General features: G+C 37.3%; 1 protein-coding gene across 1 annotated transcript; it reads left to right on the top strand.

Annotated features, from left to right (window-relative positions):
* Window positions 1-673: 673 nt before the first annotated feature.
* On the top strand, window positions 674-10,825 carry LOC145067643 (piezo-type mechanosensitive ion channel homolog). Its single transcript, XM_079014734.1, has 19 exons — window positions 674-1,151; window positions 1,489-1,569; window positions 1,674-1,830; window positions 1,916-2,073; window positions 2,316-2,472; window positions 2,555-2,741; window positions 2,837-2,952; window positions 3,111-3,195; window positions 3,289-3,504; window positions 3,578-3,755; window positions 3,892-4,020; window positions 4,106-4,279; window positions 4,364-4,594; window positions 4,770-9,040; window positions 9,138-9,296; window positions 9,375-9,878; window positions 9,998-10,139; window positions 10,225-10,369; window positions 10,433-10,825. Exons 1-19 carry the CDS (start codon window positions 1,103-1,105, stop codon window positions 10,566-10,568), a joined length of 7,275 nt encoding a protein of 2,424 aa, XP_078870860.1. The 5' UTR covers window positions 674-1,102; the 3' UTR covers window positions 10,569-10,825.
* The last annotated feature ends 961 nt before the right edge of the window (window positions 10,826-11,786 follow it).

Raw genomic sequence — 11,786 nt, 5'->3', positions numbered from 1 at the left:
TTGTAGTGCCAAACGAGACTTTCTGTTCAAAATTAAGTATTTTGTCAAACGCTAGAAGTTAGAAGCTCTCAAACGCTACGTGCCAAACACACCCTTTATCTTCAACTTGCGTTGCAAGTCAAACTCTTATTTGCTATTATTTCAGTTTTTGGTTTTGTTTTTTATACTTTTTTAATAGAAAAAAGAGTTGTAGTTTTTTGCTTTACAACGATAAATGTGGTTTTTGCATTGAACATTATATTCTCATTTCTAGCAAAGTAGAAGTAAAATAAATTCTTTTGAAAAAACAGAAGGTGTTTGAAATTTGTACGAAAGAGTATGGCTTTTGTCGACTACAAAAACGTTAAAAATAAATTTATAGCTTATAATTCTTATTTATAAAATCTTTTCTAAAGAGATAATATTTTATCAATTGTTTAATACAAATTACAATAACATCTTTTGAGATATCTACCAAATTTTTTAAAAACAAAAAAATTTAATTAAAAAAAATGGAAACATAATACTACAGTTTAATATATTTTAGAAAATACCCGTACTAAAAAAAATTAAAAATATAATATTCTAATAAAAATGAGATGTTTATATTTCAAAAGAAAACCACAAGAAAATATCTTCCAAACAAAAACCTTTTCCTTCAAATATCAAACAAGCCAGGACTTTGGTCCTACAAGGCTACAACACCCAACAAACCAAGTGCAGCAATCTAACGAATACATGCGTTCAAATCTTGAACCCTATTCTCAATAGATTGCTACATATCCGCTTTCCCTCTTCAAATCTCCACAGATCAACTTAACTCTATCCCTCAACTCTGTACACCCACCAATAAATAATTACCCCACAGTTGAATTCAAGATCCGATAGTATCTTGACTTTCAGTTTCTCACCCGTTACTTCAGGAAAACCCAATCAAATACCCAAAACAAAGCCTTCTTCTCTGTGAGTTTAGTTTGTCGATGAAAATTTCAGCTTACGAAGCTAACCTGATTGGGTTTTCTGTAATTTCATCTGAAAACCAGATTAAGTTTGAAGTCCGGGTGATTTGATTGACCTGAACGTGGTATGAACCGATCCTCTTTTGAATCTACCAGCGCGAATTATGGGGAGATTTCTTGGTGGGTTTGTTTTGCCTGTACTGCTCTTAACAGGTATCTTCTTTCATCCCACTTATGATTTAGAGCTTCAAACCTAGATAATTTCTAACATATATTTTGTTTTTAACCCCAAAATATCTGTAAATTTTGGTACTTCAGATAGTTTAATGTAGCTTTGAAGTTTGCTTTTTTTATCCAAAGGAAGTAGTTCTTGTCAATTTTGAAGTTGAAAACGATTCAGTAAACCTTCCTAAATGTTCAATTGTGAACTGCAATGGAGGTCTTCTATTTAGCAGTTGCTATTTGATGATCTTTTTTAGAGCAGGAGCAACGTTCCTAATTATTTTGTAATTTATTGTCTTATACATTTTCATTCTTTATCCTCTTGCAGCCGCTTTACTCAATTGGAGTTTGATCTCTCTTGGAAATTTGCTAGCGGCTCTACTTATTCTCTTCACTCCTCCTAAACGAGGTAAAGAATTTCAACTAGTCTTCTATATTCTCGATTAAACTTTTAACCTAACAAATATCTCTTTCCTTGTGTATTTTGCAAATCATAATCATTATGTTTTGTAGGATTTCAATCCAGAGGGAGAACACTACTATGGATTATCATACTCTTCTCATTTCTTGTAATCCTTTCACAAACAACATTTCTAATCACATGGGCCATTGAGTGTGGAGGCTGCAATGCAGAAGAACCTTGGTGGGCAAAGCTCATAGGATTTATGATGTGAGATTTTGAATCCAATTTTCAGTCATTTATTGTGATTATTATATTATGCAGACTCATGAGGTATGTTTTTTTGTTTTTTCAGAGTTACAACATGGAGATCACCCATAGTGATTTATCTTTTGATTGTTCAACTATTAGTTGCATTCACTGCTTTTATTGAACTCCATGAAAGCAGATTAGGTTTGTTTATACACACCACTTCTTTTTTCGGGAGTTCATCATCAGCTTTTGACCGATTAGGTTAGTAACAACTTGATTTAGCTCTTCAGTTTTAGAATAGGGTTAAATACAAGAAATACTTTCATTTCTTTGCTTATTACTTTCCATTACAACATTGTACTTTGAAATATCTTTCCAATTATAGCAATGCCATCCAAATACAAACTTGGGTAGATTTTTTGAAGTACAAAATATCTTGCTTTTTGCCTGTTTACTTGAAAACTTCAACAACTTATGAAGCTTTGATGATATGGAAATGGAAGGTTCACATTTGAAGGTTGCTTTCTGCTTGCTGTTGCCTGCTGTTCAACTGGTTGTTGGAATCAGCAATTCTTCTTGGATTTCTTTGCCCTTTTTTGTTTGTAGCTGTGTGGGCCTTGTGGATTGGTCCTTAACAAGCAACTTTCATGGCCTCTTTAGGTAATCTTAAGGATAGTTTGGTAATTTTACATGTTACATTAACATTCCTAGTTGTTGACAGTTTGTTTACATGATGATGAAGGTGGTGGAGATATCTCTGGTTTTATGCGGGGTTAAATATTTTGTTGCTATACATCTATCAACTTCCCCTAGACTTCCCAAACTTCATTGCTACAATAGCTGATTTCATAGGCCTCTACAAAATCTCTACAACCTCTGAGTGGACACAGTTTTGTTCTGCTGCTTCACTAATCATATATTGCTTCATGGTATCGTGTGTCTTTTCTTATTATTATGTAACCTTTTACTTCTGTTATTTCTAAAACTCATAGTTAATTTTTCATTCACTTTTGGTGATTTACAGTTATCTTTTGTCAAACATGATTTGGAAGAAATGGATTCCATCATGTCCACAAGTGAAGGCAACATAACTGAGCATCTTCTGCCCTTAAAGGACTCTTTTTTTGTTCGTGAATCAAGGTAATTATTAAGGCCCTTTTTTTGCAAAAGAGATATTTAATTAGAAGTAAATGTAAATCACATTTTTGGTCCCTGAGTATAGCTGATTTTAGCAATGTTGACCCCTGTTCCAAAAAATGTAGTTTACTCTGTGTAATTAAATGTGATGTTATTTGCAGATCTGGTGTAAGACACACAAATCTTTTAGTGAGAGGTGCTGTTTTTAGGACATTCAGTATCAACTTCTTCACATATGGAGTTCCGGTGAATACCCTTGAACTACACTTATGTGTTAGGTTGAAAGCAGTTATATTTGTTTGGGCTTATTTGTTAAATTTTCAGTGATGAAATTGACAGGTGTCCTTGTTTGCACTTTCTTTATGGAGCTTCTATTTTGCAAGTGTATGTGCGTTTGGGTTACTTGTATATGTGGGTTACATTATATTTGCTTTCCCATCATTATTCCAATTGCACCGATTAAATGGGCTGCTTCTCATCTTCATTCTCTTATGGGCTGTTAGCACATATATCTTCAATGTTGCATTTGCATACCTCAACTTTGAACTTGGAAAGGTAAACAATATTTATTATTCATTTTGTTTCTTTTTATTTATTTATGTTTTTGACTTTAAATTTGGTCAAATAGGATATGGAGATTTGGGAAATGGTGGGATTGTGGCATTATCCGATTCCAGGGTTCTTTATTCTTGCTCAGTTTTGTCTTGGGGTTTTGGTTGCCCTTGGGAATCTTGTCAACAATTCTGTTTTTCTTTACATTTCTGATGAGGACCATGAGGCGTCAAATGGAGATGCAAATCATGAAGGTCAGTAGGTGATTATGTTTGGCTAAATCTACTTGATTTCGCCAATGGATCTTGCAAAATACCTATTTTTCCAAGAATAACTTCTTTTTATTGCAGTTAAAACAAATGAATGAACACAAGTTGCTATTTCTTGCAGTTAAAGAAGAAACAAAAGTGCTGATTGTGGCTACAATTGCTTGGGGACTACGAAAATGCTCTCGTGCTATTATGCTGGTGCTCATATTTCTCATTGCAATGAAACCTGGTTTTATCCATGCTATATACAGTACGTTTTAATTTCGATTTTAATCTTTTTATTAATCCAATTTCACAACAAGGTCTCTAATATAAAACCCTAATTTATGATCCAGTGATATTCTTTTTCCTTTATCTTTTGAGCCACAACATCAGCAACAAAGTACGCCATGTCTTGCTTCTTTTATGCGAGCTTCATTTTGCTTTGTTGTATTCTCTTCAAATAACTCTCGTCTCTCAAGCATTGGAGAAAAGTGGCTCAATAACTATGGAAGTTTTATCTCAATTAGGTATGTCTAATGATTCTTTTAGACTATCTTTTTTTATAATGTTGCATTTTTCTTTTTTTAAATATCTGACCAAATTTGCCACAGGTCTTCGTGAACATGGTAGCTCATGGGATTTTCTTGAAATAGCTTTGCTTGCGTGCTTTTGTGCCATTGATAAACACGGGTATAAAATGCTGTTTTCATTCTCAGCAATTGTACAGCATACACCATATCCTCCTGTTGGGTTCAGTATCTTGAAAGCTGGTTTGAATAAATCGGTTTTGTTGTCTGTTTATGCATCGGGAACAAGAATCAACGATGATACACCATCTCAAGGTCTTTACTTTTGTCATACATTAAATTTTATCATGTCTTAATGGGTGTTTGGATGCATGTTCAATTCAAACTGATCAGTTTCAAAACACGCATCCAAACACTCCCTTACACCGTATCAAGATTTACTAATAGTGAATATTCACCTGTTTTTTTTTTTTTTTAAATTTTCTTTCAGAGAGAAAAGTGGCTTCATATCTAAGTGCAATCGGGCAGAAATTTCTATCTTTATACAGGTCATTTGGCACATACATTGCGTTCATAACAATACTCGTCACAGTCTACATGGCAAGCCCAAATTTTGTATCATTCGGGTTCATTTTCCTTCTTCTCTTCTGGATTACGGGTCGACAACTTGTTCAGAAAACAAAACGCCGATTATGGTTCCCATTAAAAGCATACGCCATCACCATGTTCATTCTCATCTACAGTTTAAGCATCTTTCCATCTTTCGAGATCTGGGTATCCGAAAACATCGATCTCTACACAATCCTTGGATACAATCCTCAAGCTTCATTGTTGAAAAATGTCTCAGAGCCATTAGCAATCACCATTGTTATGCAACTTTATAGCTATGAGAGAAGACAAAGCAGGTTTCGAACAGTTGAAGATCCGAATCGAATTCAGTTTGGTATAATTGGGTTTATCAGAAGGCTTTTGATTTGGCATAGTCAAAAGATTTTATTTGTCGCGATGTTTTATGCTGCTTTATCACCAATAAGCGCGTTTGGGTTCGTGTATCTTCTTGGTATTGTGCTCTGTTCACTTTTACCTAAAGCTTCGCGGGTCCCATCGAAATCGTTTCTGGCATACACGGGGTTTCTTGTTACAATCGAGTATTTGTTTCAAATGTTGGGCAAACGGATCCAGATGTTCCCGGGTCAAAAATATTATGATGTATCTGTTTTTCTTGGGTTGAAAGTGTACGAACCCGGGTTTTGGGGGGTGGAAGCCGGATTGCGGGCTAAAGTTTTAGTGGTTGCAGCTTGTACGCTTCAATACAATGTCTTTCATTGGCTCGAAATGATGCCTAGCTGGCTCTCGGGTGTCGGTCAATGGGAAGAACCCTGCCCGTTGTTTTTTTCAGAAGAAGACGTGCTGCCCGTTGTCTCGGATGTGTCTGCCCGAAATTTAGAAAAAACCAAGATCAAAACGAGTAATTCATGGCCCGGAGTCGATGATTCCGGTAAAAAAACCGGGATTCCGGAAAGTAGCAGCAAACGGAATCTTCTCGGGTATCTTTGGGGGAGTAACGAGAGCCATAAATGGAATAAAAAACGGGTTCTCGCATTGAGAAAAGAAAGATTCGAAATGCAAAAAACTTCATTGAAAGTCTACTTGAAATTCTGGATGGAAAACATGTTTATTCTCTTCGGGCTTGAAATCACAATGATCGTGTTGCTTCTTACAAGTTTTGCACTTTTAAACATCGTGTCCATGCTGTACATCGCATCACTTGCTGCATGTGTGCTTTTAGGTCGCCAGTTTATACGCAAAGCATGGCCATTATTTGTCTTTATGTTCGCCACTGTACTTGTACTCGAATACTTCGCCACCTGGCGCAACACCATCCCGGAAACCGCCACACGCTGCCACGACTGCTGGCGGAGCTCCGATTTGTACTTCAGCTACTGTCTTGACTGCTGGCTCGGGTTAACCGTGGACGACCCGCGGGTCTTGAGCAGTTACTTTCTGGTGTTCATGTTCGCGTGTTTTAAATTACGGGCGGATCGGTTCGGAAGTTTTTCAGGGTCGTTTACTTATCGACAAATGTTATCACAAAGGAAAAATGCATTTGTGTGGCGGGACCTCTCGTTTGAAACAAAGTCAATGTGGACTTTTCTTGACTATCTTCGGTTATACTGTTATTGCCATTTGTTGGATCTTGTTCTCGCGTTGGTTTTAATAACTGGAACACTTGAATACGATATTTTACACCTTGGATATCTTGCGTTCGCGTTGATTTTCTTTCGAATGAGGCTCACGATTTTGAAAAAGAAGAACAAGATCTTTAGATGGTTGCGGATATATAACTTTTTGGTGATCGTGCTTTCATTGACTTATCAATCGCCATTTATCGGTTCTTTTAACGAAGGAAAATGCGATACGGTTGATTATATTTATGAAGTTATCGGGTTTTATAAGTATGATTACGGGTTCAAAATCACGTCACGTTCCGCATTGGTTGAAATCATAATTTTTATATTGGTGTCTTTGCAATCGTATATGTTTGCTTCTGAAGAATTCGATTATGTTTTCCGGTATTTGGAAGCCGAGCAAATCGGTGCGATTGTACGCGAACAGGAGAAAAAGGCGGCTTGGAAAACCGCACAGTTGCAGTACATTCGTGAAGCTGAAGAAAAGAAAAGACAGAGGAATTTGCAAGTTGAAAAGATGAAATCTGAGATGCTTAATTTACAGATTCAGCTTCATAGTACCGAACCACCTTCGGTACCGGTGCCGGTGGCGGGTGGTGGTGGTGATGGGTCGCCGCACTGGGAAGGGTTAAGGAGGCGGAGAAGTATTGACCGCGAACATTCCGGTGACCCGATGTTTCCTTTCGAGAGTTTGTCGGCGATGCAATCTCCTAGAAAAATATCACTTTCTGAAATCACTGAAGAGGATATTCCGGAAATCGAAAAGAAAAACAAGGGGAAAAAGGAAAGGTCTTTGATTTCTGCTGTACAGTTGATTGGAGACAGTGTTTCGCAGGTGCAGTCGATCGGGAATCAGGCGGTTACGAATCTAGCAAACTACTTCAACATTCCTCCTCAAGATTCCGGTTCCGGTTCTGATTCCGATGTTCCAGTTCCGGTTCCGGTTATACATGAGGCCGAACACCAAGACGAAGATTTCACGGGTTTCGATCGATCTGGTTCTGTGGAATCGGAGAGAAGTAGAATGAGTTCCGAGTCACCAAGCATCCAAATTGGTCAAATCTTTCGACATATTTGGGCACAAATGCGATCAAACAATGATATTGTCTGCTATTGTTGTTTCCTTCTCGTCTATCTTTGGAACTTTAGCCTGCTTTCAATGGTGTATCTTGCAGCTCTGTTTTTGTACGCACTGTGTGTCAATACGGGACCAAGTTACACTTTCTGGGTGGTAATGCTGATGTACACAGAGTTCTACATCTTGATTCAATACATGTATCAGATCATCATCCAACACTGCGGTTTCACAATCCAATCGGCTTTTCTGACGGAATGGGGTTTTCCGGCGAAAAAAATAACCGCATCTTTTGTAATCAGTTTGTTTCCTCTGTTTCTGGTGTACCTATTCACGCTGATTCAAAGCTCAATAACCGCAAAAGACAGCGGATTGGTTTCATCAACGGAATTCAGCAGTCTTACTACAGGAATCGTAAACCAAAACGAGTTTCTTTCGAGTTCAAATTGGAAAGAGAAGGCTCGAAAGATTGTCCTACCCGCGAAAAACTTGGCAATATTGATAATCAGAAACTGTACTCGATACTGGAAATCTTTAACACAAGAAGCGGAATCGCCACCTTACTTTATCCAGTTATCAATGGATGTTTGTTTGCGTCCGGAAGACGGGATTCAACCCGCGAGAATCGAATCGGGTCTAAACCAAGCTCTTAGAATTGTTCATGATGCAAGATGTAAAGAACCCAACCCGGAAACTTGCCCGTGTCCCAGTGTTCTTCAAGTTCAAAGCATCGAAAGGAGTACAGAAGACTCCAACATTGCCATGGCTGTTTTCGAGGTCGTATACGCATCACCACGTGACGAATGCACGTTGACCGAAAGGTACAAGTCGTTGACTCCCGCAGCAGATGTAGCCAAGGAGATAATCGAAGCACAGAGTAAAGATATTTTCAAACGGGTCGGGTTTCCATACCCAATAATTTCAGTAATCGGTGGAGGAAAAAGAGAAATCGATCTTTACGCGTATACATTCGGTGCAGATTTAGTCGTTTTCTTCTTGATTGCAATCTTCTACCAATCCGTTATCAAAAACAAAAGCGAATTACTCGATGTTTATCAACTCGAAGACCAGTTCCCGAAAGAGTTTGTTTTCATTTTAATGGCAGTCTTCTTCTTGATCGTGCTTGATCGAATCATCTACCTCTGTTCATTCGCCACCGGAAAAGTGATATTTTACATTTGTAACCTCCTTCTTTTCACCATCTGTGTCACAAACTACGCCTGGAACACAAAGCCATCACAGCAAAATGCAGCAGGGTTTGCCCTTCGTGCGATATTTGTAACGAAAGCGATTTCTCTCGCCTTTCAAGCCATGCAAATTCGATCGGGGGTCCCACATAAAAGCACATTGTACAGACAGTTCTTGACCAGCAGTGTAACCAGGGTTAACTATTTAGGGTACAGACTCTATCGGGCCCTACCATTCCTATACGAGTTAAGATGTGTGCTTGATTGGTCATGCACCACCACAACGTTGACCATGTATGACTGGCTCAAGGTTAGTATAGTATCCTGTTCTCTGTCTCCCGCCCTTTTTCATCGTCATTTTCCCGCCCTTTTTGGTCTAATAGTCTTTTGTTACCTGTCCTGTGTAGTTGGAGGACATAAATGCAAGCTTGTACCTCGTGAAATGTGACACTGATTTAAACAGGGCGGGTCATAAACAAGGAGACAAGCAAACAAAAGTGACGAAGTTCTGCAACGGGATATGCTTATTCTTCATATTAATATGCGTCATCTGGGCTCCTATGCTTGTAAGAAATCCATCAAATTTTTTTTCCCATTTTATTTCAAAGATTTTGAGATTAATTTGAAGTTTATTTACTTGACAGATGTATAGCAGCGGGAACCCGACAAACATTGCGAACCCTATCAACGATGCGAGCATTCAATTCGACATAAAAACAGAGGGCGGAAGGATAATGTTATACCAAACGACTCTATGTGCAATCACTCCATGGACGAATGTCAGTTCTTCTGAAAATCTTGACCCTCATGGTTACTTAGAATCATATAATGAGAATGATATTCAAGTGATTTGCTGTCAAGGAGATGCGACAGATCTATGGCTTGTTCCAGAAGTTGTTCAGACAAGATTCAGTCAATCGCTTGCTAAGGGCATGGATATGAAGTTTAATTGGATATTGAATCGAGAAAGGCCTAAAAATAAAGAAGTTGTCATGTTTGGGCAAACTTTAGATCAATCGGATCTTCCCGACCCATCACAAGTTAAACGGGTTCTTGATGGTTTTAGCAACAGTTTTAGGGTAAACAACACGTATCCGAGGTATTTTCGTGTTACGGGTTCTGGGGACGTCAGACCCTTTGACCAGGAGGTATATAATGACAAAACTACCCTTCCTTTTCTTTTAAATAATGACACGTTCAACTACAGTGGAAGGGTGTAACTGTAAATGTATTTGCTTAGAGCTTTGTGAATGTTGATGTTGTGCAGGCTAATGGTGTGGATGGGATGCTTGTTTTGAACCGTGGGGAGTCTGAATGGTGGTCTTTTTTTGATATAAGTCTGTTGAATTCAAGTGTGTGTGGGGATTTGATGGGTCCCATGGCGATTGTTGTTTCAGAAGAAACGCCACGTAAGTGTCGTTTTGCGGATTTGTTAGTTTTGTGTGATGAATTAATGACACTGATATTTTGATTTTTTTTTGTTTTAAATTTCAGAGGGATTTCTTGGAGAGACACTGAGTAAATTCAGTATATGGGGTCTGTATATTACATTTGTGCTAGCAGTTGGTAGATTCATAAGGCTTCAGTGCTCTGATCTGAGAATGAGAATCCCATATGAGAATCTTCCTTCTTGTGACAGGTATATTAATATTATGGTACATTTATTGGTGTAATGGTAAATGAACCTTTTTGTTGGATGCAGATTGATTGCGATTTGTGAGGATATTTATGCTGCAAGGGCAGAGGGGGAGCTTGGAGTGGAGGAGGTGCTGTATTGGACATTAGTGAAAATATACAGATCACCCCACATGCTGCTAGAGTACACCAGCCTTGACTAGCTTCATAGAAAGTCAAAGTCAAAGTCAAAGATACACCGGTAGTAGGGGAGAAAACTGGCTAACGATACAGATGCTAACATTAGGGTAAGTGTCAAGCTTCAATTTTTTTGTGGGGAAGAGAGAGTGTATCAATCCATTCATTAATCTTGTAACATTGTTTGTGTATATATGAATTAATAGGGAGATTGCATTGAGTTCCTTCTTTGTAAACATATATACATACAAATACAATATAAACACAATTCTCTTGTTGTTCATACTTTAACTGAAAGGGTATTTTAGACATACACACACACACATCTTGTATTGTAACACTGGTATTTGTGGCTTGGGAATACGTGTTTGGAGTTGCTCATGGGAATTTATATAATTCAGTTAGTTAATTATGAGTTGTGGTTACTGTTGTTATTATACTATCCTTTTAATTTACAGAAAATCGCCTAATTATGCTTTTGGTCCTTAGTTTTTAGTTTAACAATTTACACTTTTGGTCCCTGTAGTTCTAAACTCTAAAAGGAAATTTATTAATTACAGTTCTGCTCCCTGTTGTTTACAATAGATTAACTAACTATTTTTTTTGGTCCCAGTAGTTTTTAATTTAGGAAATTGCACTTTTGGTACCTGTAGTTTTTTAATTCTAAAATTACATAAGGAAATAATGATTCAATTACAGTTTTGATCCCTGTGGCTTGCATTTTTCCGCACTTTAGGTGCAAGTTTTGAAATTTTTACATGTATGATCATTATGGTTGGCAAAAATTGTACGGTTGGTCCTTCACACTATAATTGTCAAGCATCCTCTGTTAAATCTCTCAAAAATGACCATTTTAGCCTATTTTTATTTTAGTTTTTATTATATAATTTATTATTACTTGTTTTAAACTTTTAATAAATAAGTACTCTACTCCTTTGGGTTACTTTTTTTAAAATTATTTTTCTATGTATGTAATTCATATATAAAAATTATGTAAGAAAACTTACATATCAACCTTTTGTATTATTTATTTAGTTGAAAATATAGAATTAATAAACATGATACAACATACCCACCATCACCACATTGGATTTAAAAGTTAGGTCTGACAATTCTCGATACGATCTATGATCCGACACAAAGATATACGAGTTTGGGTTGAGTTTTTCAACCCATCAATCTGCCAACCCGTTTATTAAACGGGTCATATATGGGTTTGCTAAAAAACATACGAGTTGATCCGC

This window comes from Lactuca serriola, chromosome 8 (assembly GCF_051521515.1).
Source record: "Lactuca serriola cultivar US96UC23 chromosome 8, Lser_US96UC23_V15, whole genome shotgun sequence".
Classification (NCBI taxonomy): Eukaryota; Viridiplantae; Streptophyta; class Magnoliopsida; order Asterales; family Asteraceae; genus Lactuca; species Lactuca serriola.
This window is presented reverse-complemented; position numbering and strand designations above follow the sequence as displayed.

What these genes read in the sequence shown, in the direction of transcription:
- LOC145067643 (XM_079014734.1), top strand. Translation starts at nt 1,103, where the DNA reads ATGGGGAGATTTCTTGGTGGGTTTGTTTTGCCTGTACTGCTCTTAACA. An exon ending in CGATGATACACCATCTCAAG is followed by an intron (nt 4,595 to 4,769) that starts GTCTTTACTTTT and finishes ATTTTCTTTCAG; the next exon opens with AGAGAAAAGTGGCTTCATAT. An exon ending in TCAGACCCTTTGACCAGGAG is followed by an intron (nt 9,879 to 9,997) that starts GTATATAATGAC and finishes GATGTTGTGCAG; the next exon opens with GCTAATGGTGTGGATGGGAT.